The 25,112-nt window shown below is 49.4% G+C and overlaps 11 protein-coding genes and 1 non-coding gene across 12 annotated transcripts; 6 read left to right on the top strand and 6 right to left on the bottom strand.

Moving 5' to 3' along the window:
* Window positions 1–178: 178 nt before the first annotated feature.
* Window positions 179–3,370, top strand: MLO127 (Mlo127p; the record flags this gene model as incomplete). The annotated part of the gene is made up of 1 exon (NM_210146.2): window positions 179–3,370. One exon carries the CDS (start codon window positions 179–181, stop codon window positions 3,368–3,370), a length of 3,192 nt encoding a protein of 1,063 aa, NP_984792.2.
* Window positions 3,371–3,710: 340 nt separating this feature from the next.
* Window positions 3,711–6,947, top strand: AGOS_AEL069CA (AEL069C-Ap; the record flags this gene model as incomplete). The annotated part of the gene is made up of 1 exon (NM_001355320.1): window positions 3,711–6,947. The coding sequence occupies one exon, from the start codon at window positions 3,711–3,713 to the stop codon at window positions 6,945–6,947; it is 3,237 nt and encodes a 1,078-aa protein (NP_001342266.1).
* A 26-nt stretch (window positions 6,948–6,973) lies between these two features.
* On the bottom strand, window positions 6,974–7,357 carry SNU13 (RNA binding protein SNU13; the record flags this gene model as incomplete). Its single annotated transcript, NM_210145.1, has 1 exon — window positions 6,974–7,357. One exon carries the CDS (start codon window positions 7,355–7,357, stop codon window positions 6,974–6,976), a length of 384 nt encoding a protein of 127 aa, NP_984791.1.
* Window positions 7,358–7,817: 460 nt separating this feature from the next.
* On the top strand, window positions 7,818–10,076 carry GEF1 (Gef1p; the record flags this gene model as incomplete). The annotated part of the gene is made up of 1 exon (NM_210144.2): window positions 7,818–10,076. The coding sequence occupies one exon, from the start codon at window positions 7,818–7,820 to the stop codon at window positions 10,074–10,076; it is 2,259 nt and encodes a 752-aa protein (NP_984790.2).
* A 95-nt stretch (window positions 10,077–10,171) lies between these two features.
* On the bottom strand, window positions 10,172–13,588 carry URB2 (ribosome biogenesis protein URB2; the record flags this gene model as incomplete). The annotated part of the gene is made up of 1 exon (NM_210143.2): window positions 10,172–13,588. The coding sequence occupies one exon, from the start codon at window positions 13,586–13,588 to the stop codon at window positions 10,172–10,174; it is 3,417 nt and encodes a 1,138-aa protein (NP_984789.1).
* A 340-nt stretch (window positions 13,589–13,928) lies between these two features.
* Window positions 13,929–16,085, top strand: NUP85 (Nup85p; the record flags this gene model as incomplete). Its single annotated transcript, NM_210142.2, has 1 exon — window positions 13,929–16,085. One exon carries the CDS (start codon window positions 13,929–13,931, stop codon window positions 16,083–16,085), a length of 2,157 nt encoding a protein of 718 aa, NP_984788.2.
* Window positions 16,086–16,340: 255 nt separating this feature from the next.
* VMA3 (H(+)-transporting V0 sector ATPase subunit c) lies at window positions 16,341–16,823 on the bottom strand (the record flags this gene model as incomplete). Its single annotated transcript, NM_210141.1, has 1 exon — window positions 16,341–16,823. One exon carries the CDS (start codon window positions 16,821–16,823, stop codon window positions 16,341–16,343), a length of 483 nt encoding a protein of 160 aa, NP_984787.1.
* Window positions 16,824–17,075: 252 nt separating this feature from the next.
* Window positions 17,076–18,179, bottom strand: POL32 (DNA polymerase delta subunit POL32; the record flags this gene model as incomplete). Its single annotated transcript, NM_210140.1, has 1 exon — window positions 17,076–18,179. The coding sequence occupies one exon, from the start codon at window positions 18,177–18,179 to the stop codon at window positions 17,076–17,078; it is 1,104 nt and encodes a 367-aa protein (NP_984786.1).
* A 176-nt stretch (window positions 18,180–18,355) lies between these two features.
* AGOS_t0107 lies at window positions 18,356–18,427 on the bottom strand. Its single transcript has one exon. It is a non-coding gene; the product is annotated as a tRNA-Met (tRNA).
* Window positions 18,428–19,089: 662 nt separating this feature from the next.
* Window positions 19,090–20,037, top strand: BUD16 (putative pyridoxal kinase BUD16; the record flags this gene model as incomplete). Its single annotated transcript, NM_210139.1, has 1 exon — window positions 19,090–20,037. The coding sequence occupies one exon, from the start codon at window positions 19,090–19,092 to the stop codon at window positions 20,035–20,037; it is 948 nt and encodes a 315-aa protein (NP_984785.1).
* Window positions 20,038–21,153: 1,116 nt separating this feature from the next.
* On the bottom strand, window positions 21,154–22,164 carry AGOS_AEL077W (C2H2-type zinc finger protein; the record flags this gene model as incomplete). The annotated part of the gene is made up of 1 exon (NM_210138.1): window positions 21,154–22,164. The coding sequence occupies one exon, from the start codon at window positions 22,162–22,164 to the stop codon at window positions 21,154–21,156; it is 1,011 nt and encodes a 336-aa protein (NP_984784.1).
* A 2,072-nt stretch (window positions 22,165–24,236) lies between these two features.
* On the top strand, window positions 24,237–25,112 carry MRPL10 (mitochondrial 54S ribosomal protein uL15m; the record flags this gene model as incomplete). The annotated part of the gene is made up of 1 exon (NM_210137.1): window positions 24,237–25,112. One exon carries the CDS (start codon window positions 24,237–24,239, stop codon window positions 25,110–25,112), a length of 876 nt encoding a protein of 291 aa, NP_984783.1.

Here is a 25,112-nt window from a genome sequence, read left to right as displayed (position 1 = left end):
TTCCGTCACGACTTCAGAGCATAACGGAGATTTCCTTTCTTGTAAAAATTGGCACGGGCACAAAAGTGGGCTGGCACAACGTACAAGAGTACAATAAACGCCAGTGCCAGCTAAGGTCAATGAAAGGGGCTTTACATGCGCCCCGACGGCTGACAGTAATTCACAGTTAAGTATATACATGCCTGCGACTCTAGCATTGACAGATGTCCGAAAGCCAAAACAGTTTGTAGGTGGCTACCATTGGAGAAATGATGAGGAAATCCTTATTGTCGAATGGGACGGGCTATCGATTCGTAACATGAGTTCACCACATGATATAATCTCAGCCTCAAGCTTTCCATTAGACATATTAAGCGCAAGTTCTTACGTACAACCGCTAACAAAGCGCAATTACCTAGCGGTCTTCGAGCGCGATGGGGCCTGTAGAATTATAAATGAAAAGCTGGAGATCGTTGACACATATACGGTCGAGAATCCAGTTCGCAGTCCTTGCTGCTGTTTCGACGAAAGACTGAGTCGCATGTTTCTTGTATGGGATGGTTATTCGATATACCAATGCGAACTTGATGGAGAGAAAGAGTTATTCTTCAGAAATATGCGCGCCATCTACGCCTCCGCTGAGGAAATCTTACAGATAGCCCTCAGGTGGGATATAACTGACGTAGATGGATCGCAGCTCAGTATTGGAATTCTTTCTAAAGGTCAGTATGCTGGACCGTACTACTATGAGGAGATACAGGAACCTCTTGATCAGTCGCATGCGACACCTTGGGCGGTGTCAACAGATATGCTGGAGGTAGGCGTTTTTTCTCGACCCCCGTTTCTGCTTGCGCTCTCCAGCGTGGGATCATTTGTGCTAACTCCTAGTGAAACACACTATTATGCGGCTCCGTACTTGGCAGCGCGGACTGTGGCAAAACAGGCGAAGTCATCCGCTACTGAGGCAGGGCCGTTTCCGACTATCTTGGATCCCAAACTACAGATAACAAATGCCTATGTTCTGTATGGAGAAGACTCGCCGAAAATATGTGCTGTGACTAACACAGGGATGTATTTCGAGTTGCTATCCAAATTGGCATTTGATTCAAGTGGGGCAATGCTGTCGCGAAGTCCTTTGGTACTTGGGAAGAACCGTTTGGAGTTTGGGCCAGAGTTGGACTATTTTTCCCCAATAGGAAAGGATCTTATTCTGGTACATTCAAGGTTAAACGGTTTGGTATTAAGGCGGCGGCGGGATAATTTCCGTTTATTCTCAGAGTCAACTAGAACCGATTCAATTTTGTTCGCTGGCGTAGCGGGGCCAGAGATGACCAGTTATATGTTTTTCTGCGGAGGTACCTCGCTGAATAATGGATTACTGGAACTTTATCGAATGGGATTTCCAAATGAGTTTATTAGACACGACCCCATAGATTTTGGATCTAGCGTGGAGAAAATGTGGCCTACTACAGAAGGGATATACTGGCTTGATCCTGCAGGCGATCTCCATCAAAACTCCAGAAAAGTGCTGAGTAAAGCTGATGTTCAAGATATCCTCCCAAATGGACAGATGATTCTCCGTGAGCTGGACACTATAGCCGTTTGTACACTGGACGAGAATATATATGTGCGATTGGATTCCAAATATGAGCTACATTGGAGTGACCATTCGGCTTCAATCAAGCTATCTGTTGAAACGCAGCCGCCGACCAGAACTTTCATGTCTGCAGACTCAGGGTATCTTGGCTTGTCACTAGACAACAACGTTTACCTGATTGACAAGGACAAGCATGTGCAAATGCTCAGAGTGGATGCCAAAGATCCCATATTCAGTTTTAAAGTTAAGATGACCGAGCGTGGGGTCCGCATCATGTATTGTGATATTATGGGTTCCCTAGTAATCTACAAAGGTCAGAAGCTGCTTGCAAAACTGAAGGTACATTCAAAAGGCCTACATATATGTCCAATTGCATCAAGTGATAAAGTTTTATTATATCATGAAACGTCAGTTTACTTGTTCTCATTGAACGACTTATCAATTGGCCATCTCCCATTTCCATGCCATCCCCGGGAGATAAAACTTGCCAGTGACGATTCTTTCTTAGTCACAGACGCCAATGGACATATGTTAGTTGTTCATTGTAAGGAAATGCGCAAGTGGAAGCCGCAGCTTGTCCGAACATCTGATACCACACCAGGGCTGATCAGTAAATGCGTGGTGCCCACCCATAACCCGTCCTTCATTGTGGCGACGCTGGTCGCCGACCACTTTGACAGAGAGCTGTCCAAGACTGAATATTCATCACAGCTTGCGGTTTTCAGCTGCCTGGATGGCAAGTTCACCAGTTTCTATGACCTTTATGAGCGATACCCCAATGCGATAATTACAGATATAATCTCGATGAACGCCCAGCGACAAAATGACGCTGATGATCTATTCGAACAGATGAGCTACGCTAAGAAGCTCGCCCTGAGTAGATGCGTCTTCGTTTCTGTTAGCTACGAAACATCCGAAGAAGATGGCGATAATATATTCTTGTACTCAGTCGATGATTTCACCGGCAACCTGGAGCTGCAAATGAAGTACAACACACATTTCCACGTATCACTCTTGGAAACATATCGCGACAATACCATACTGGCAATTGGCGAATGCTTACAGGCGTTCGTTTTAGACTATTCGGTAAAAGACAACCGGTTCATGTTACAGCCGCTCTCCGACGCAGTCGATGTCGGCGGGGTCCCGAAGGACTGCAGCGTGCTGTGTATACCAGATGCCCGGGACTGCAAGCGGAAACGAAGAGCCGAAAGTCACCAAGCCAAACTGGTCATCCACAACACAATGAAAGGTTTTCAACAGTTCGAAATACTGGACAGAAAATCGAAAAGGCACAGCCAAGCTCATAGTGATCGCACGGCTGTACAAATATTTTTCAGACCTGTACCTATCGGCGAGCTGGATGCCATTCTGAAGCCTGCAGCAGAGCTTTCCGCGATCAGCGCAAGTGCAATATCGTTTGAAGGCGCAGGCTATATCCCCGTTTCCGCTATTGCAGACGTAGATAACACAGTGATACTAATCCGTCAAGACGCAGCTGACGTGAAAATATGTCAGCTGGAAATACCCCATCGTGTAACCTCGATTACTGCCGCACGGCGCAGTCCTAGTTCCGGAAGGCAACCGCACCAACCACCTCTATTCAATGAGCTGGATCCGTTGTTCATTATTTCCACTGTGGCTGGAGGGTGCTACTTGGTTTCCGGCCTTTCCGCTAGGTCGCCAGTAGCCGTAAATACCCGCATACCAGGAGTGAGCATAGATTCCGATTCCGAACTGCAGATGTATCCATGCAGACCATCGATATTTTCTGACCCCAAGTTTATTAAATAAACTCCATTACGTATTCCAGCGACGCACGTACTCCTCTGTCACCGATATCGACAGGAATTCTCACAAATCCATTCACCGAACAATAATTACGTATTAAATCTTATACAATTCGGAATTCCTTGACCAGTGCAGTCATCATTAGTAAACTAATTAAAACGGCATCGTTTCATTCGGTGATTCTAATCCGCCATTCCTGCAGCTACAATAACCCGATTACATAAAGACTTGTCCAATAGGTGAGGTGTTTGGATGTCATGGATACCGCTCGAGATTGGCAGTCAGTCGCCCGTTCTTGAGAAGCTGCAGCAGGGTTAATTACAGTATTAGACTTCAGCAGCCGATGCTGGTTCAACTTGCGTCACCGGATGTGCTTGACTACTCTGTTTGTCAGGGACTCCTTAGCGGGAGGGAAGAGCGGGTTCTGGATGTATACAACAATGGATCATCTGCAAGCAACACTTTTATCGTAGTTTGCGAACGGTCGCTATGGGTTCTGCAAGCTACGGGGAAAGGCCTCAGGCGAAGGCGGATTGCTTCTTGCGAGACGCCAGTGCAGAAATCCTGCGTTTCGGAGGGCGCTGTTCTGGTGGTGCGTGATAATTGGGTCTACCAGTATGGCGATGAGGGGCCCGCGGGTGATGTTGCAATGCCTGTTCACGCATACAGCCGAGGCATTAGGATAGCCGGCGATGCGGAGCGCTACTATGTGGACTCGAGGCACAGCAGGTATCTGTGGGGGCCCTACCGGGCGTCGGCGCTTCCGCTGGCGGTGTTTGCGCTGGCCGACCCCATCCTGGACTTCCAGTTCGAGGGTTCGCGGGTGTTCTCCGTAAAGCGGCTCTCCCACGGGCGTGGCTATTACGTGGAGCGAGTAGACTCGGTCAGCTGCGGAGCCGGAGCCAGACGCGACGTACTGCATATCTCCGACGACATAAAGCACGCGCCCATATTCTCGGCAGGGGGGGGTAGTAGCGCGACGTACGTCTTCGTTGCGTATCACTACACCTGGGTGGTAGCGAAGGACACGCTCGGGGTGCGCAAGTTTCCGAACCCTCCCTTTATCAAGAGATCTGTGGTGCGGGGTGCGGCTCTGTACGTTGAACCTTGGCCACGGGGACCAGCACCACGGGGTAATGCAGAAACGCTCGTTCTGCGGGTGTGTACAGGATACGGCGCCGCTTACAAGGCAACGGTGGATGCGAATGCGGACAAGACTTTGCGCTGGAATAAATTGCACTATGGCACCCGGTCTGACACCTTCAATGGCTGCTGGTATCTGGGGTCTGAAAGATACTTATACTCAACCGGTAGGAAGCTTGTGTCAAAGGATTTCAGCTCTGGTACAGAACTCAGTATTAGGCATGTATCCGCTTCTGATATCGTGCACGATCTGTGTATCTTACAGTTGCTTCCCATGCTAGACGACGGCATCTTCTCTATTGAGACGCTGACATGCGGTTCATATACGCAGTATGACAACAAAGGTTTCATTGGAACAGCTTATGACGAACTTTCCGTAGACGGCCTCAGGTCATTGACGCTACCGGTTGCAGTCGCACCTGATACGTGGCGGTCCATGGAAGATTTTTGGTTATCCAGCACCACTTCAGCTAGTGTGTCAGCAAGCGACATCGCCTATCCTCGAGAGGGTGAGAGCCTGAAGCCACGGTTAGACTTGTTTCAAGATATTCTATTTTGCACGTTGGTTCAAAACCCATCTGGTGTTCCCACAAAGTATCTCATACTACGAGCGGATGGGAAGTTAGTCTGTCACCATTTGGGGGAGAGCATTGAGCCTGCTTTTGAATTTCCTACCTCTTGTGGTCTGAATGAACGCACATTACTTTCTAGCTTTGAGGATGGTAATCAGATGCACATTGTGGCAGCTACGGATGGTATAATCACTGTCTTTGAACTTCAAGACGCGCTCATCGAAAACGTTTGCACCGTTTCAAAGGTTTACCTATTGGCTACTATTCCTGAAGTTATTTGTTCAATTCACTCTTCAAAAGATGGAGTCTTCGTTCTGACCAAGACGCAACTCTACAATTTTACTTTAGCTGAGATGCAGTGCCGCCCTTGCAATCGGACATCGATAACAATCGCATCTCCGCCGAAATTCTGTGTTAATAGCTATGGACGGGCTGTTTTATATCATGATAAGGACTATCTGTACCAGTACCGCGATGGGCAAATATTAAGAACAAAGCTACCCCATCGTTGTGATACTGTCCTTCAAAAAGACGAGAATACTGTCTATATGCTCGCGACTGATTCCAAACTGTGGGAAATGAAAGTTATGCGGAAATCGAAAATGCATACACACATAGAAGACGGTACAGTATTCACGAAGGTTACCACTTGCATCGGAAGCACCAAAGCCATCATCTGTGCGGAAACAGGCGAGGCGAATATCCAAGAGAAGCTGGTCTTATACGATTTTGGTTCTCGTAGGAAATTGGCAGAATGCGAGCTGGATCCAAAGGAGTGTGTCATTAATCTGTATTCATTCTTTGCACCAATGTCGGATAGCGATTTGAACAACAGCAAACAGTTATGTATTGCAACTACCTATACGGCTACAAACCAATACGTTCGTCTTTTCGCAGTTGATGGTAGTAGTTTATTCGCTGAAGACCGAAAAGAGGTCAAGTGGATCGTTACAGATATAAAAGTTTATGGGAATATGATTGTGGCATCGGGGGAAAGGCTGGCAGTATACTTCCTACAGGAAGAAAATGGAGAACTCACACTGTGTGAGTGTGGAAACAGGTGTGTTCAATTAAGCGGCTCGCTCACTATGGGGACGGTGATCCACGAAGATAACATTTTCTTGTTTGACGCACATAAAGGCATTACAGTCTTTCGACTCCATAAAGATGGGCTAAACGGCGCCAACATAATGCGTAGTACGGATGCAGCAGGTTATCCCTCTATCGAGCACAATACGATAACGCACGTGGCATCGACGAGTGTTCCTTGGAGCAGACTCTTCAACTTAAATGCCGCTGCATACAACGCACAGGGAGACGTTTGTTTCGAAGATCGGAAAGAATTATGGCATTCGACTGTTACTTTTGCCGCTGTTTGTGACGCCAGCGGTTGTGTGACTCTCTTCCAGTTCTCACCTGCCAGCATTGAACGAGGTACCGATATCTGTCGTTTTGAAATTAAGCAGACCATTTTGAAACTTGTATCTATACCAACATCCCTCTCGGAGCATATAACGGAGCTGCCGCCTGCCTGCACACCTTTGTTTGCGCTGTACCTGGAGGACGGTAGCGTTCGCATTATTTCAAACGGGAAAGTAACGCCCAACGCGCAGCCTATCGAGAGCTCGCACAACCTCCGAGCGTGCAGGTACTCAGTGCCTAACCCAGCTGCAACCCAGTCACTGTCAGGCGTCTCAGGCGACGTCTTTTCGTTCCGCCGGCAGCGCGTAGTCCCCGAGCCTAGCAAGTCCGTCCCGCAACCCCTCGCCGGGCCCCCCTGCATACGCATCTTCGTGAGCGGCCCGCCCAGCCCGCCGCCGCTGCAGCGCACGTTCTCTCCACCGGAGCTTGATCTTACCCTATAACGCACTATGTAACTATATAAGCACAATCAGATCAACAACGTCTCGATCTTGTCCTTCACCGCGTAGATCTGGCTCTTGATAGCAGAGGCATCGTTCGTGGTAATCGACGCAGCAATCACAGGACGCGACACACCGCACGCTCTGCCTAGCGCCACCCGGGAGGGCACGAACACATATGGCACGTTCTTGTCCTCGCACAGTAGAGGCAAGTGCAACAAAATTTCAATTGGCTCACAGTCCGCCGCCATTATGATGAACTCAGAGATACCACGGTTCAGAGTCTTGGTCGCCTCGTTGGCACCCTTCTTCAACTGACGCATGTTCGATGCCTGTTGCACCACGTCTAGAATTTGCTGCGTCAAAGCGGCATCGGCCAAGGGGAAAGCTTTTGGGTTTGGAGTAGAAGACATTATTGGCTGTTCAAGTTCCTTGCACGTTAAATAGAAGCTCGCTTGAATGGCCTTCTGAAAGAACTATCAAACGTCTCGTAGTTAGTTGCCAGCTCTTATAAAGAACGGACCGATGCGATGAGCTCAACGCGCGAAAAATTTTCAGCAAAAAGAAACGACCGCGCTGCTTCAACTATCGCTCTATACGAAGGCCGCACTTTGAAACTTTCAGGCGTAACTGGAACCAGGCGGAAAACAACACAAACACACAGAAGCCCTAACCCGCTCAATTGGAGTCTGACAGTGTGCCAAGAGAAGAGTTTGCCCCTCCACTTTGTTTGACGCAAAGAAGACGCGCGGCAGGCGCGCTTGTGGGGTGTATGGGTGTTGTTTTAGGGTCTTGTTTGTATTGGACGCAAAGCGCGGGAATTCACATTTGATGATGTTAAGCGAAAGCCAATAACGACAATAAACCAGGGAGATGTCATACCAGCCGGTAGGCCCCCGGCAAGAGGCCGAGCACCAGGCAGAAGTACGAAACTTCGATCAGTTTACAACGATAGACTGGATCCTGGAGGAGAAGTCACAACGAAACTCAGGCGCGCGGGACGTGGGGTACAGCGGACGATGGAGGCGCTACCTGGAGGAGGTGTGGCACCGGGGACAGGCTTTCTTCACGCTCACCGCGATTGGAGTGACCGTCGGGTGCATAGCGGGGTTCATTCAGGTGCTCACGGAGACGTTGGTGAACTGGAAGACAGGCTACTGTGCCAGGAACTGGCTGCTCAACAAGTCGTTCTGCTGCCAGAGAATAGCTGAGGACACGCGAAAGTTCTTGGTCATAGAGGGCGCGCAGTGTGTGGAGGAACGGCTATGGGTTCCGTGGAGCAACTCTGTGTTAGCGTATTTTACGTTCATTACGCTCTCGGTCGCGTTCGCCATGCTTAGCGCGTTGATGGTCAAGTGCCTAGCCCCCATGGCCACTGGCTCTGGAATTTCGGAGATCAAAGTCCATGTGTCTGGCTTCCAGTACAAGAAGGAGTTCTTCAGTCTGACGACGTTGGCGGTCAAGTCGGTGGCTTTGCCTCTAGCTATATCGTCTGGCCTCAGCGTGGGAAAGGAAGGCCCTTCGGTACACTACGCTACATGCTGTGGGTTTTTGATTGTACAGTTCCTCTTGCGGAACACACTCAAGTACGCCGAACAAGCCGAGTACTTAGTTGCTTCCAGCGCAGCTGGGGTTGCGGTGGCCTTTGGAGCGCCCATTGGTGGAGTGCTATTTGGGCTCGAGGAGATGTCTTCTTCGCCCCATTTCAATCTGTCCACCCTTTGGAAGTCCTTTTACGTTGCGCTTTCCGCTGTCTCGACGTTGCAGTACTTGGACCCATTCCGGAATGGCAAGATTGTTCTATTTGAGGTGAAGTATGATCGGGATTGGCATGTTGAAGAAATCCCTATTTTCATTCTTCTAGGAATTTTTGGGGGGTTATATGGCCATTACATCGGTAACTTAAACATTTGGTTTGTTACATTTAGGAGGAATTATCTATCCAAATGGCCGCTAAGAGAAGTCTTTGTATTGGCCCTTGCCACTACGTGTTTGTCTTACTTTAATGAGTTTTTAAAACTAGACATGACAGAAAGCATGAGTCTCTTATTCCATGAATGTGTGGAGGAGAAGAGTGGTATGAACTTTGAGCACAGGCTATGCCAACTGGACGGAAAATTCAGTTTTTTGAGTTTCTTGACATTGTACTGTTCTTTGATGTTTGCGACCGTTGTCCGTGCGCTCGGTGTTGTTGTGTCATATGGGGCTCGCGTTCCAGCCGGAATATTTGTACCATCGATGGCTGTAGGGGCCACTTTTGGCAGGTCAATCAGCGTGTTAGTTGAAAATTTCATCACAGGCCCTCATGTGATAACGCCAGGCACATATGCCTTCCTTGGAGCGGCTGCTGCCTTAAGTGGAATTACCAATATGACCCTTACGGTGGTTGTTATTATGTTTGAATTGACTGGTGCTTTCATATACATTATTCCAACCATGATTGTTGTCGCGATCACACGCATTGTATACTCCTCGTTCAGTAAGGAGGGTGGTATAGCCGAAAAGATGATTATGGTAAATGGATTTCCATTCATGGAATGTCCCCAGGAGCATCGAGACTTCCTAGATGAGTATTGTGCTGCTGACATCAGTACGACAGACGTGGTAACTATCAAAGAGAGCATGCATTTATCTGATTTAGAGTCATTGTTGGAAGAGGTAGGCAACTCATATAAAGGGTTCCCGATAATCCGAAATGATGACGAGAATGAACAGGAGAAACGATGCATTGGCTACGTAACCTTACAGCACATAAGGTCGCAGTTGGGCATGTATACGAATGACAATACTGCCCGTAATACAGTCGTAGATTTTACCAAGAAATTTTTGCCCGATGATGAAAACCTAATTCAATTCAGTGACCTGGTGAACTATACGCCGTTCACCGTCGACAAGTCACTATCTTTATCTCTCTTATACCAGATGTTCCACAAGTTAGGTTGTAAAGTTGTTATAGTGGAGGATGCGGGGTTCCTAGTTGGTATCATCACCAAGAAGGACTTTTTGAGGTTTCAACGGACAAAACGGACAGAACTTTATGGATCCATAAACACATTTGATGAACAATCTGCGGAACGGTTGTGGAATTTAATTATGCGTGTTATAAGAAAACTGAGATCCAAGCAATTGTAACTTAAATATATTACTGGATAACTAACTACTTAGGTCCTCTCGTTTCTATATTTCGCCTTAGTGTATATAAAACATGCGTCCGCCATGAACAGGTTTTACTCTTCATGCCATCTTCCTAGCTTTTGGTACTCCGCATAGAGATTCTTAAAGTAAACTCTTCCTGGATTGTCCAAACTTGAGGTGATAACAGCTAGTTCACTTCTGGAGAGGACATCAAAGACGGAGAATATGCATGGAGTAATCTCTTTTCTGATGGTTTCCTTGAAATTATGAGATATGACTTTATTCACGTAGTTCAGGAGGATTATTGGCAAATATTTCCTGAGAGAGCGCTTTGCAACAGTGACCCGCGAATTTAAAGAATCTTTATTGCTGTTATTTGGACTGTGTGATGGCTCACAGAAGTTGATCACTAATCTTGAAAAGGACTTGGCCGAGAGAACAGAGAGCCTGTATCTCTCACTTTCTGCTAGAAGTCCCATATAGCAGCATAGTGTGCTCGTAACCAGATGGTGACGGTTCGACAACTTATACCTGTGGAATAACAAGACTGAGGATAATAACTGAGTCGAAGACACGAAAACCTCATCTTGCCCGGGGTAATCCGAATGGCAAATAGAGATATTCAACTTCGTGCATAAGGGGAACAACGATTCAACGGCATATTGTGTAAAAAGCCAAGGCTTGGATACTAATGTATCTTTGTAAAGTACCAAAACTTTCAGGAGTGCCTTTTTCTGAGCCAATATCCTCTCAGAATATGTATGGAACTCTAGCACAGAACGCACAAACAATCTAGTCCCAATAGTGTTCTCTTTGGATAAAAGTGGGACAAACACACCATATAGCTCCAAGACTCCTTCTGCTTGAACAACGCTCAATTCTGAGAACGAGCTGATAATGGAGAAAAATGCGCGATTAAAAGATGTGTGATCAGAAACAGACTTCAGTTTAACAGCAGAACTCACTGCGGGCAACAATCTGTTTTTCTGCACGCCGATCTCTCGAAGTAACACGTAGCATGCTAAAAGTCCTTCTAAATTATCTTCGTAGCACAAGCAGTGTAGTTGGAATCTAGTTTCTAAAAGCTGATGGTCATTGCATGCCTTCATTTGCTGAGACACACTGAGAAGAAAACTGCGGAGAAAATCAATTGGCTGCGACAACTCAAATTGGCAAAAAACTCGATAAAGAGAACCCATAAGCCAGGAGGACAATTTAACATTATCCAATATGTTTTGTTGCTGCTTTAGGATATCCATCACGTTACGCACGTAGGTCTGGGCCACTTCTTTGACCTTGTCAAATTTATGCGGGGTACTGGTAACAATGTAAAAAGCGAGTTTGTAAGTAGCGAACTCAAATTGCTCTGTCAAGCCATTTGATATCGACTCTATCAGTTCTGAAATAAACGTCTGACATTGCTCAGATTTCATATTGTTCAAATGATTACCCCATACAGTAGTAAACAGAGGATTATCGAGTGCATAGTAGTCAGATTCCTGCGAAATGACTTTCGCCAGAGCTTTGCAATCGGTCTCTATTGCTGATTTGAACGTCGGATTCTTGAGGAGGTGCTCAACCAAGTGCGGTTCATCAGAATGCAATTGCTCTTGAGCCAAAATTCGATTGATAACGTCAACCCTGACATTTTTACCAATACACTGGACAGGAAACTGGCACAATAGGGATCTGCATGTAGCATGTTCTATTTTAGCCCCCAGTAATCTAACTAGTGTGTGGATAATGTTGGTTTCTTCGAAAAAATCATCGTACTTCAATATCTCATTGTATATCTCGATATTGTCCGGTTTTAATGAAATTTCTAGTAGGTGCTCCATTTGAGATTGATTGAAAGTTAAATCCACAATTGTACTCCACCTACTGAATAATTGAAGAAGAATGTATCGTTGGTTTGATAAAATCTCCAAGCGGCGTATGAAGTTTTCGATAACCGAATCCATCTCGAACTCAATCAATTCGCGAATCTTGAAGATAGTGAAGTAAAGATTCATGGGTGCAGTTTCAAGCTCTACGAGCATGGCAGGGATGTCTTTGCCCGATAGAAGTTCTGCTGATGCAACATCATCATATAGTTCGAGTATATGATGTTTCAGGTCCCAGAAAGCCGTAGTGCGGATATGATGCAGTTCGAAGAATTTCAATAGAGATAGCTTAAACTCTTGGAGTAAATTGTATGGGAGCTTCCTGAGGCCAAGCACAATTATAGTAGCTACATTAATAGCCTCTTCAGATGAATCTTTGGAGACCTGGTCCAGAAGTTCTTCCAGCAAATCTCTAATTTGAGAAACCGATAGAAGCGGTATATTTCCTGCAACCACCGCATAGTACTGTTCATTTTCTAAAAGCACTTTACAGCTACTCTGAGAGCAGTGACTTTTCCATTTTTCTAAGAACTGGGGGAATTCACGAGCTATTACATGACAATCAATCAAAGCTTTCCACATATTAATGAGATGGCCATTTATTTTTCCCTGGCTTAAGACGTTTAGTATCTTCTGCGCATTTTTGATTCCAACATCGACGTCTAATATAAGCACATTTGCCACTAGCGCCCAGTTTTCTTGGGAAAAGGCTTCATTAAACATATTCTCAAGGAATTCTTGGGACATAGTCTTCTTCTCCAAAGAAAGATCGTGCAGCATAGCGGCTGACATTTCAGGTGCTATCTTCAATAAAATTTTGAAGATACTTTCAAGCGTAGCAAAGTCGCTGCTGGACAAAAACTGTATGGTGGTTCGAAAGAAAACTTGTACTTGTTCTTTTGGAAGCTCGTAGTCGCTTAGGAATTTCTCAATATGCCGCAATGGTATTACGCTAGGGCCATATAAAAACTTCGACATTAACTTACGGAGAATGTTACTTCCCGCATCATTGCTGTCGGGTCCGCCATAAAGTTGCATGTACGTCAACGTGGGGGAAAGTAAATGGCCCGAGTACAATGTTGCTATCTTAGACCCGACGTCTGCCACGCTCTCAATATTCGATAGCGTTAGCAATTCATTTAACATCGCACGCCGGCCGCTGGCGTCCGTCCCATCGCATCGATTTAACAAGTTTACCGTCTCTCCGAGCAGCTTCATAGCCGTCTCAACGCTGCAATGGATGGCAGATGTGCTATTTATGAGCTGCATAGTCTCTAGCACAGCTTTCGAAAAGCTGTCGTAGTCCTGCTTAACGCTCTCAATACCTTGCAGCAGCACAACGCTGAAGCGCAGCCGTTTGGACAGCCGCTTCTTATGATCTTCCTGCTCAACCCGCTGCCACATCCTGTTAAATAAATCCCACACCCGCCAGTTCGTCCTGTACGATTCGTGCTTAGGGTCATTCCAACGGTCGATGATCAGTTCGAGCACGAAGATGTGGGCGCTGGGGAAGAAGACCGAGTACCGGCCTGCTTCAAGATCTTGGCACACATCACAGAGCTCATCGGTCGTTATAGATTTAGAGCGAAGATACTTGCTGATAGCTTCTGCGGAATCCAGAGCCATCGCGTCGTCAAACAGCGCCCTACCTTGCTCTTAAACTATGTGTTCTGGAACTCATCGCATGGCGTAGTACTAAAATTTTCCATGTAAAAAGAATACTGGTGTGGTACATATTGAAGCACATGGCACTTGGTGACGCTATAAAAGCACGGGGTGGATCCATAGGCTCCCGCTCGCAGCACTGGTACGTATTCTCTACGTATAATCCGTCTCTTATCTGTGTCACGTGACTTATTCTACTCGACATCTGGTGAACATTCTTCGATGTGAAAAAAGATGCACCAGACAACAGAAGCGCTATGTGGGTGTAGGAGTTTCCGTAAGTTTGGTTATTTGGTCAGCTATGTCGAAGATGGCGAACGAAATGCTGTTGGATATTGATGGTATGGACTTTGTCGAAGATGAGGACATGGGCGCAGAAGGAGAACTGCAGTTCTCCTTTGATCCGGTAAGTAACGCGCCAATGGTGTCGTTTCCATCCACGCAGCAGCCCGATCTGGAGAAATTGCGCTTTAAGTTTGCACCAGTGCTGTCTCGTAGCTTTGCTTTCAACGGCGGGTCACGAACCGGGACCCTGTATGGTGTGCAAGTACCATACGTGGACAACTCGAAGGAATTTTCACAATATGCGGCAAAACTATTTGAGGTTTACAAGAGTCTCGGTGCAGATAAGCAGTTTGCTGTACCCACAATTGGGCTGATCAACCACACCTCCACTTTGGAGCATAATCAGACGGTCAACTTGGCATTGGAGGCCATCGTGTCGGAATTGGAACTTTTTATTGAATCGCTCAAGTACAGCGGCCGGCAGCAAAGGTTGGTAGACCTCGAAGAGTGTCTAAGCATTCTGAACTGTTTAAAGACGGTGCAATTCACATTGGATTCAGAAGAGGAGAATTCGAGAGCTAAGTTTATCGATTCGCTTATAAGCTGGGTAAATCGCACGGATGGTGAGCCTAGCGAGGCAGTGATTGCGAAGGTGCTTGGCGACGGCAAGCAAACGCCAATTTTAGAGAACCCTTATTTTTGGCGTCTGCTATGCCAATTGATCATTCGTGGACTTTTCGATCAGGCGGTAGCTGCTATTGAGAAATCCGAACTTTTGTCATACCTGGCAGACAAATGCTCGGCCACACACACCATGGTACAGGACATGGTAAATTTATTACAAGGCTATCCGCGAGAATTGGAGCCAGTATATCGTGAGTGGAAAGATCTAGTTCTTCAGCTACATTTAAATTGGAGCCAATCCGAGCATAAGATATCAATTGAGCTTGCCTCATCACTTGAAGATTGTCTCCTAATCATGTGTGGTAATAAGTCGAAGATAATTTACTATTCGAAGACTTGGTACGAATGCTACTGTGGCCTCATGTTATATTATATTCCATCACTGCAACTTTCAGAGGAATACCTACAGTTGGTATTAAAAGAACATCCCCTGGATGTCACCAGTCCATGGGAACAAGCATGTGTGTCCATAATTACAGGAAAGATCTACTCTATTCTTCCAGTTCTCGATTCGCTGGATAGCTGTACCGCAGCTTTCACTGCGGCAATCTGCGAAGCAAAAGGCCTCCTTGAGAATGATTTATTAGATGATGGCGGGCTGGAAGTCAGCAATACCGGAGATGAGATGTTTGGTCTTGGTAATACTATGGCCAGTTACCTGTTGAACCAATTCGCCTTAAGTATCGTGACCTATGAGGATAAGAACCTGTGGGCAGTCGCCATAGGGATCATATATTTGACGCCTAACTACAGCGATGCAGCAAAGCGCATGATGATTGCGGAGTTGCTACCTCATTATCCTTTTCAGACAAATGATGATATCGAATGGATGTTGACAATATGCGCGAAGTGGAAGTTACCGCAGATTGCAAGGACTATCTACCGGGTTCTGGGTCAGGAGGCTTTGTATTTGAACAACATCATCGAAGCGATTTCTAACTTCAGTAAGGCTGGTGAATTTGAATGGGTTAAACACTATTCTTGGATGATATTCGAGGCATCTATTCTGCAAGGTGCACCTTTGGAGGATGAAGTGGTGAACTCAATTGTTACAGGCGAATACGAATCCGCAATACCAAAAGAGCTTGTAGAGGTAATGGTCACCCCTGCTATGAAACAGTCACTTTCACCTTACGCTGTACTCTTCAATTTTTTCCGGGCCACTGAAGACGGCAGGTGGGCTGAAGCGCTGGAGCTACTGCTATCACTGATAGAATTCACTTATTTACCTCCTCAGTATCTGATACTACTAATTGGGCGCTTTCTATACCCTCTATTCTTGCAGGATGAAAGCAAGATGTTCAAAGAACAGGATGTCCTTCGGGTTATAAAGGCACTAGAACAGTTCCATGACCGTCCCGATGAAATAACGACTGCCATGTACAAAGAACTTCTTGTAAAGGTCGACACACTACCAAAAGACCCTCTAAATCTCATAAACGCGATCAGGACAAAGCTTAGTCTCAAGCTCTGTCACCAATTTATGTGAGCGGCCTAGTCCTTCGGACTAGATATGTATCACCATAGGTAGGCCACGCAACTTTGGAATTTTCGTAGCGTATTAGGAATCAACGACTACTATATAAATGCGGCGGTAAATTACCTAACATGGAACGCGGAATATGCTTTCTAACTCAGTACATACAATGAATGACAACAGAAGCCTTTGGTGTATTGCACAAGAATTTCCAGCTGCAAAGTACCTCCAAATTTGTAAACTATTTTGGCACGCTAGTGAGCCAGTCTAACAGGTGACATCTTGAGTCGCTCTGGAGTTCAACAACAAAGCCACGATCAAGCCGTACAAACCCAAGACTTCAGCAAAAATCAAAATCAAAATCATACCCACAAATAGACGAGGCTGCTGCGCATTTCCACGCACACCCGCATCACCCACAATTCCGATAGCAAACCCCGCAGCAAGCCCACTGAGCCCGACGGACAACCCGGCACCAAGCTGTATGAAACCAGTGTACAATGCTTGTTTCTGACCCAAAGAGTAACACACCAAAACAGACACCACCAACCCGTAGATTGCAATGATACCCGCCATAATCACTGGCACGATGTTTTTGAATAGCAAATCTGGCCTTAGAACACATGTCGCGCAAATGCTCACACCGGATTTAGCAGTACCATACGCAGCACCGAAAGACGTGAACACTATCGCCGCAGCACAACCAATAGCGCCAAAAAATGGAGCATAGACCGGACACAACTCACTCATGATTATTTAAACTTGTTGGAGCTTATTGATACTTATTTATCCGCTGGATACAGGCCTCTATAACGTCGGTTGCGGTATGTGAAATGTTTGGAAAGCCCCCTTTACAATGCTACCCAGCCAGCTTGAAAGTTATGATATCATTGTTCACGATAACCGGGTAACATCACGTGATGTCTAATGCTGACGCCGTATCTTGGTTGCAGCTGATACCCGCTGGTATGCCACTATGGATCGGATGCGAATGCCTGTGTGCTATTTCTTCTTGAAGAAGTTCATCAAAGAGGATTGGACCTTCTTTGAAGCAGGCGCTGTCTTCGCGCTCTTTGAGGGAGGACCTCCGGCGCGTTGCGCGGGTCTCTTGGCGCCTGAAGGCAACGCCGCCGGCGGTGCTGATGGCAGGATCTTAGTGGTAACGAGGTAGCCGTCCTCATCTGTAGTGCTCTGTGGCTGTGCGTCGAGCGACGTCAATGTACTCGCATGATCTTGCGATCCTCGCGTGGGGGAATTCTGATCTGGATGTATCGATAGCAGCGATTCATCCGCGGTGGTGTCCAGCAGCGCCTCTAGATCGAGGGTTTGATCTGGCGCAGCAGCTGGTGCAGCAACATCGGGCGCGGAAACGGGTGGCAGGGGGGCAAGCACCGTCTCTTCGTCGCGGCCATCCATTTCCTCGTCACCGCTGTCGGAGTCGCCGTCAAACAGCTGCGCTAACTTGGCGATCTGCAGTTTCTTTTCCTCTGTAACAATTGTACTCTTCTGGCGGCGTTTCTTGAGCTCCTCCTGTCTCTCGCGCTCCTTCTTCTCCCTGTCTTCGCGCATGCGTGCAATGATGGCTGTAGAACGTAATCCACTATCGAACTTACCCGCTTTGGCCTGTGCCGTCCCTGCCTTGGAAGGGGAAGGTTTGGCTGCGGCAGGGTATGTCTGGTTCCCGCGCAGGTTGGGGCGCGGCCCTGCATCCGCAGCCTGTGTCCGTGATCGTTGCGGTGGCTCGGCCGCAGCCTCATCATCAGGCACTGCCACCAGCGTATACGGGTTCCTCAGCGTGGGGTTACTGCGCACGTTCGCGGAGATGGCCAAGCTGCTTGATGGGCTCAAACCGTACAGGAACACATCAGCCAGGTCTTCCCTGGGCACATCATCATCATCGCAGACCACCCGAATTGTTCCTGTGCTGTACACGCATACAATAAGCCGATGTACCTCTTTATTCTTGGTGGCAGAGTGATATGCCAGGAGCGCGCTCTTTGCTGCGCCCGCGTCCAGACCAAATTTATCCGCCAGGTCCGTCACGGTCGCCAACTGGCAGTTTTGGATCAGCTGCACATTCAAGAACTCCTGTATGCTGTCGCTCATTGCGGTGCGAAATTCTAAGTACAAGGGGAGAGGTGCTTTCCATTCGCGTCTAGTGCTTGTGCAATGCCAGACGGCATTATACCGTCCCGAGCAGCACCCGCGCTAAACCCAATTCCCGCGGTGCCTCCGTAGCTATGTCATCACGCGGTCATGGCTCTACGCAGCAGGGAAAAAAGTAGCGTTGCCTGGTTTCGATCCAGGGACATCAGGGTTATGAGCCCTGCGCGCTTCCACTGCGCCACAACGCTGGTAAAAGAAGGATGGCGAGAGTCGATGCGGACGCATCTCACGGCAAAGAGTATAGGCAGCCAGCGGTATGTAGAGGCATGATTCTCGGTTCTATACGGCCTAAAGTGACGCAGATGTGCATACCACATCTGCAGCATGACGGCATTTTTCTGAGCTAGATTGCTACGCAGAAGGATATGGCCAGCTGGATCGACATGTTGCCTGCCGCTGGCCATAGCGCATTTTCACGGTAGCCATGCGTGCAAACGTTTCACATATATATCTGCCAGACAATGGCTGGCTTACTCGGGCGAAGGGCTTTGTCCGTACTTCGTAGGTACTCGCCGGACCTTCCCTCTTGATCGTACGCGGATCTGCAAATTCGCGCAGCCGCGAAGATAGAGCGCCGGAGACAATGTGTTCTGCGTATGAATCGTCCCATTCACATCAAGTGGAATGACGAGCATCTGGTGATGTGGAACGGGACACTGAATGCTGCATCTCGTCCCCGATCGAGGTGACTGCAGGTAGCCCCGCATCTCGGCACCCGGCGCCCGTGCTCAATGCCGAAAGCTTGATGTGGTCACGTGATAGACACGTGACCACACGGAGCCCGCAGCTCCAGCATAAACACTAGGCCACGCGCACCTCGTGCCGGCAGGTCCAAGAGCTGCGTATCGAGATGCCGCGTGTCCTAGCTACGCAGTCGCACGTAGTGCATGGTTATGTCGGCAACAAAGCGGCCACGTTCCCTCTTCAATACCTCGGCTGGGACGTTGACTGTGTTAACTCCGTGCAGTTCTCTAACCACACGGGGTACGGGATAGACAAGGTGTTTGGTTCCGTTACCAGTTCCAGTGAACTGGAGTGTCTCTTCAACGGAGTTTTGAGCCTGGCATCAACCGGTTCCCAGTATGACGGTATACTTTCCGGTTACCTACCGAATAGCCATTCTGTACGCACAATGGGCTATTATTACCAGCAGCTCAAAAGGCAGAATAGTCGGCTGCTGTGGCTGATGGACCCGGTGATGGGCGATGAAGACCAGCTCTACGTGGACAAGGACGTGGTGCCCGCATACAGAGAGCTTGTAGAATCTGGCAGCGTCGACATACTCACGCCGAATCAATTTGAAATGGAGTTGCTACACGGCAGGAAAATCGCAAGCCTCCAGGAACTGGAAGGTGCAATCAAGAGCATACATCGCCACGTCCCAATTATTGTGGTCACGTCGCTGTCCCCATCGGTGTTCGCGGATCCCGACCATGTATATTGCGTTGCGTCAGTCCGCGGCTCTGCATGCAACTTCTACAGGGTCCCTCTCATCGACTCCTACTTCACAGGCGTGGGCGACCTCTTCTCCGCGCTGCTGCTGCACAGCGCCTATGGCTCCCTACTGCAGAAACAGCGCAATTTTGCCGAGGATATTAATTGGGCTCTAAATATCGTCCAGCAGGTATTGGAGAACACGCGTCAGATGTCTGCTGTCAAGTCACGGGCAGTCATCGGACACGCCCCTTCGATGTTGAAAATGGAACTCCGCATTGTGGAAAGCAGAAACTTCTTCCGGTGGCGAGATTCTTGGTCAGCAGAAGAGCGCGACTTCAAGTGGTTCCCGTGCACGTCCTGAGCCTGGCATTCTCCTTCTTTGCCATTCGGATGGCTGCGCTGAACTGCATGTAGCGCGGCCTCCTGCATTCCTGTACTACATTGTTTGTAATCTTGTATGCCGCTCGCGCTCAGTGACGCGCGGAGCGGCCACGAAGATCGTTCGTTACTATTCCGGTCGAACATCTATATTCGGCCAACTCCAGATACTATCAGCGATTTTATCAAGTCCGAGTCGGCAGCGTCCGATCCGTTGCCGCGCTCCCGCTCCGCCTTCCACCATCAGCTGACATAAATACCACACATAGAACAGCACCCTTCCGTAATTATCGATATCATGAGAGCAGTGCTTTCGGTGGGAATTGTAAGGCACATCAGGCACGTTTTCTCCGTCTTTTGCTTTGTAAGAGATTTTCCCAATTGGCTATACATAAGTTCTTAGCTGCTAACGTCAAGTACGTTGTATGGGAAGACAATAAGAGAACTATATAGGGCCACTTGTCTTGCAGATGATATGCCATTCTTCGCAAGTGCGCTATACTGTAAGCCCATCGGCAGTTTGGTGCGGCGGACGATATGCGTGCGCTTCCGCATCGGTGCCAGTCTTCCGAGAATGCTGCGCAGAGTTGAACGAACTGCAGGCAATAATAGCAGCAGCAATCGAAGTTATGGGCAACCATGATCCCTACGACGATCCTCTCAACACGGCAACACGGTGGCGCATAGAGTGAAAATGGAGACTGATATACGCTTTATGGAAAGTACACAATAGCAGGTTCCATACACCTTCTACGGCGCGGACTCCCGTTTGAGACGTCCGGCGGGCTGCACCGCACACGAGTATCTTGAAGGCCCAGAAGTGGTTATCGTTACAGAGCGGCACGCGCGTAGCGGGGATAATTGTTCGAGCGCTAGCCGCGCTTTGAGATCGTAGCTTGCCGTGAGCATTTGCGCAGAGTCTTCCGAAAGAGTGGCATTCTCGGGCGGGCATCCACATTGTTTTGACGCGTTTGTGCATGCAGCTTGGGAAGAATGGTTCACAGCATGGTGCTGTTTCATTGTCATGGCATTGCAACAGTCAAGCATCAGTGGCCACAGAAAGTCCGAAAGTACGCGAGCGTGGATACGATGCAAATAGTCAAACCTGCCCCTCCTTACCTCGCTGTAGCTGGTGCAGGCGATAATGCCTAACCATGTTGCTTTTGACGTTAAAGCGTTTCTCGCACCCCGGCCACTCGCACAGGAATGGCCTTCTTCCCGTGTGTATGTACATATGGTTTCGCAACGAAGAGGGCCTATGGCAGACCTTTCCGCAAACAGGGCACTGGTTTCTGACGCCTTTTTGACGCTTGTCAGCACTTGATAGCTGTTCGATATCCGCATATACCGCAGCTGAAGTGGCTATCGCCGTAGAGGCGGTGTCAGCCTTGGCAGATGACGCTGACATTGCCGCCGAAAACGGCGGTGGAGGGACATGTGCACGGAACTGGAAACCCTCGCCCCTAGGTACATTATCGCCGTGTGCATGTTGCGCGTGCGTCACTGAAGTAGAGGGGCTGATGTCCTCGGGAGTAACTGGGGCCTGTGGCACGGACTCTGTGCCCTCGTTGCCCGGGATCAGAGAGCGAATTGAGGGTAGTTGGACCTGGACTGCCGGGGCCAGCCGCTCCAGTCCTTTGTGCTCCTCGACAACCTGCAGCTGCATGCGGTTCGGAGTCGGCGATAGATGCACGTGGGGCACAATCTGGATAAGATGCATAAGCTGTTCGCGAACAAAGCAATGCTCTTCGACGTCCATCCCATTCTGCATCGAATCTAGCAGCATGTACTTCAGATCTGTAATGTGGTCCAGGAGTCTGCGGATTGACCGTCCGTGGTATACGCCCTGCATGTGCGGTCCCTGCTGCTGGTGGTACCACTGGCAGTGACGCCCTTGTGTGTGGGACGACATGCAGGGCAGTAGCTTGACCGAATCGCTGAAAGCGTAGTCCGAGCGAGGGTGGGAAACGGGTTCGTGAAACATCACTATTTGTGGCTCCACTCCGAGAGTGTGTTCCTCTTGCAAGTATCCCAGTGCAACTAAGGCTCTGTTCTCGTGTGCAGAAAACTGTGCGAGGGAAACATACAGGTAGCGGATGGGAAAAATCATGCCAGGGCATATCCATATATATTGCCTGGTGACTGCTTCATTAAGTATCAGGATTCGAAAGACAATAGCTCTTTGGACAGTCTATCTGCCTTCTTTCAAGGGCCCTCATGCCAAATGCTTGGCGGACGAAAAAAAAGCGTAGCTAGTAAACCGCATCGCTGTGTAACAGACGGCAAATGAGTGGTAGCAATGGAGGCGACCATTACTCAATGACGCAACTAGCAGCGTGGTATGACCGGTGGGGAGCAAGTGGAGCAAGTCTACCGGAACAAAATTACGACAAGCCATTGTCCTTCATACGGCTACCCTAGATCTACAATGTAAAGCAGATACCATTGTGTCGCAGTGAGGTGATAGATGTACATACATACATATTGATTTATACCCATGTACGTGTGCGCCCCGTAGTTCGGGCCACAAACAATGAGAACCCGCGTTGTCCAGTTCATTCTATTGGCATAGCATGCAAAGTGACATTCTGGCTTCAAGTAACTGAAGGCATTTTCTTTTGGGCGCAGTTCCTATTCTTTCCACTGCCACTCGAGATAAACCGGAAAGCTGCGACAGCCGCCTAATATTTCGGTCTTTCGTGCATCCCTCGAGCCGTGTCCGATCTGTCGCTGCACCTCGTTTGCGAGGGCCCGAGCTTCCCATAGCTGGGGCAAAAAAGTGGAACCGTCAGCTGCCCGCACCCGTCGGCGCGCTCGACTGTGCTGCTATACAGTAGCCCCCGCGTATCTGTGACGCCGTATACGGCCCACGCCTAGCTGCCCGATCTCGCTCGACTAGATCAGGGATTTGCGGCTTGACAATAATGGTGTGATTTCTCTCCGAATATTGTCCTGGGTCTGTCGTCACCGGTAGTTCGCTACATACTGGGGACGCTAGTGGCGCCGCTCTATAGCGGAACGCGCAGCCCGGATATTAGGCACTGGCGCCTCTCTGTCGGCGCCGAACCGCCGCACGGCGTTACCTAAAGGCGTTGCCTTTTTTTGTGTCAATTCATTACGTGGCGGACTTATACTATCGAGAATTTTCAGAGCTCCGGAAGGCTAATATGCCGCTCCGTTGTTCATCGTTCGGGTGATGGGGCCGCATTCGGGGACTGCGCGCAAGCACAGCTGCAGTAAGGGGTGCAGCAGTACGAAGCAACGTCTGGCTCGAGCACCATTATCAACTACGAAACCGCCGCATGCGCAGGAGATCAGCATGGGAGAGCCTGCCGACTGTTGGGTTGCCGCAGGCAAGCACACATTTGGTCCCGCAGCGGCCGGCCGCTGAGACAGGTATATGTGCGGCGACCCGCTGAAATTGTGGTGTGATTTTTTTGGCTGTGGGTCTCCAGCCGCGCGCTGACAGACGAGCCGGGTGCCCCTAACTGGCGATGGCGGCAGCCCATGACCCAGCCCGGTCGAGCCGCCGGCGGCGGAGGCTCGGGCTCGCAGCCGCTGAGACGCATTTGCAGCGACCCGCACAAGCAGGCTTTGTTTCAGACTGTGCGTTTCGGCGCGCAGTCCGCAGGCCAGGCCATTCGTCCATTCTCGTCTCCGCAGCCTGCGTGCGAAGAAGGCCCCCCCCCCCCGCCGCAATCTCTGGGGCCTATCTGCAACTGCAGGCGCAGGGGGGCCTGCCGTAGCTACATAGAACGGCCTTTTCCCGAGCAGCCACAGGATGCCTGCAGGCATTTCCGAGGCGGCTCCTGGCGGCTCCGCCGCGGATTCTAGAGGTGGCGCCGGACGGCTGAGTCGCTGATCCCAGTGGGCGGGCCGGGCTGGTTTAAGTACGCCTGGGGCGGGAGACGCGAGCTGCGCTCGCACGCGGCGACGAGTCACGTGAGCCAGGCCTGTCGTGCACGCCGCGCGGACGCCCCACCCCAGGGCCTGCGCCGCCCGCGCCGCCGCGCCGCCGCGTTCCAAGAGCCTGCAGCGAGATTTCGCTTGCTGCCTGTAGCTGTGCGTTCTGTCTGGGCGTGGCTGTCAAAAAAATTTTCGAGATGAGCGACCTCGGCCAGACCAGTACCAATTCAGAGTCCTGTAACAAGGGAACAAGCCCGCTACTGCCAGTTTCTGAGCATGTTTTCGCTGCTTACGGTGCGACTAGGTTCACTGCGGGGGCTGTCCAGCCCTGTCCAGCAGCCCGCTCGCTTCATGTCGCTTTTGGGAAGTTTGCGTCCCAGCGAGGGCTCTACAAAGACATACAAACGGGTCGGCCGCGGTCCATCCAGCGGAAAGGGTAAGACGGCAGGGAGAGGTCAGAAGGGTCAGAAGGCGCGTGGGCACGTCAAGTCGTGGTTTGAAGGTGGTCAGACACCCATCTACAAGCTTTTCCCCAAGCTTGGCTTCACAAATGTGCATTCGTTACAGCTTCGGACGCTGAATCTGGAGCGCATCATGTGGTTCCACAGGAAGGGCCGGCTGCCCCTAGAGGAGGGCGAGGTCCTGGATATGAAGAAGATGAAAGACTTTGGCCTGGTCACCGGCACGTTCAAGGACGGCGTGAAGATCCTGGCCAACGGCAAGGAGAACTTCAACATCCCCATCCAGATCGAGGCCACAAGGGCCTCCTCGGAAGCCATCAAGGCGATAGAGGCGGCGGGCGGCGGGTTCACGGCGCGGTACTTCAACAGGTTGAGCCTTCGCGCACACCTCTCGCCCCACTGGTTCCTGGAAAAGCGCGGCCGTATCCCGCTTCCCGCAAGGCCAACCAAAAAGAAGGACATCAACTACTACAGTGATATGAACAAGCGCGGTTACCTTGTGAAGGAGCAGCATCCTCTGTACTTGGAAATCCAGCGCCTGCGCGCCCTTGGCACTGTAAGCGGCGGTTCAAAGCGTGCAAAGAAGACAGCGTTGGAGATTCAGCTGGAAGCCATGGAGGAGTCTGCTGCTGTTGCTCCTTCTGCCCCATCCAAGTCTGCCATCATATCGCTGCAAGAGTTGCAGCAGTAA

This window comes from Eremothecium gossypii, chromosome V (genome assembly GCF_000091025.4).
Source record: "Eremothecium gossypii ATCC 10895 chromosome V, complete sequence".
In the NCBI taxonomy this organism is placed as follows: Eukaryota; Fungi; Ascomycota; class Saccharomycetes; order Saccharomycetales; family Saccharomycetaceae; genus Eremothecium; species Eremothecium gossypii.
The sequence above is the reverse complement of the archived record's forward strand: the minus strand, read 5'-3'. Positions and strand labels throughout refer to the sequence as shown.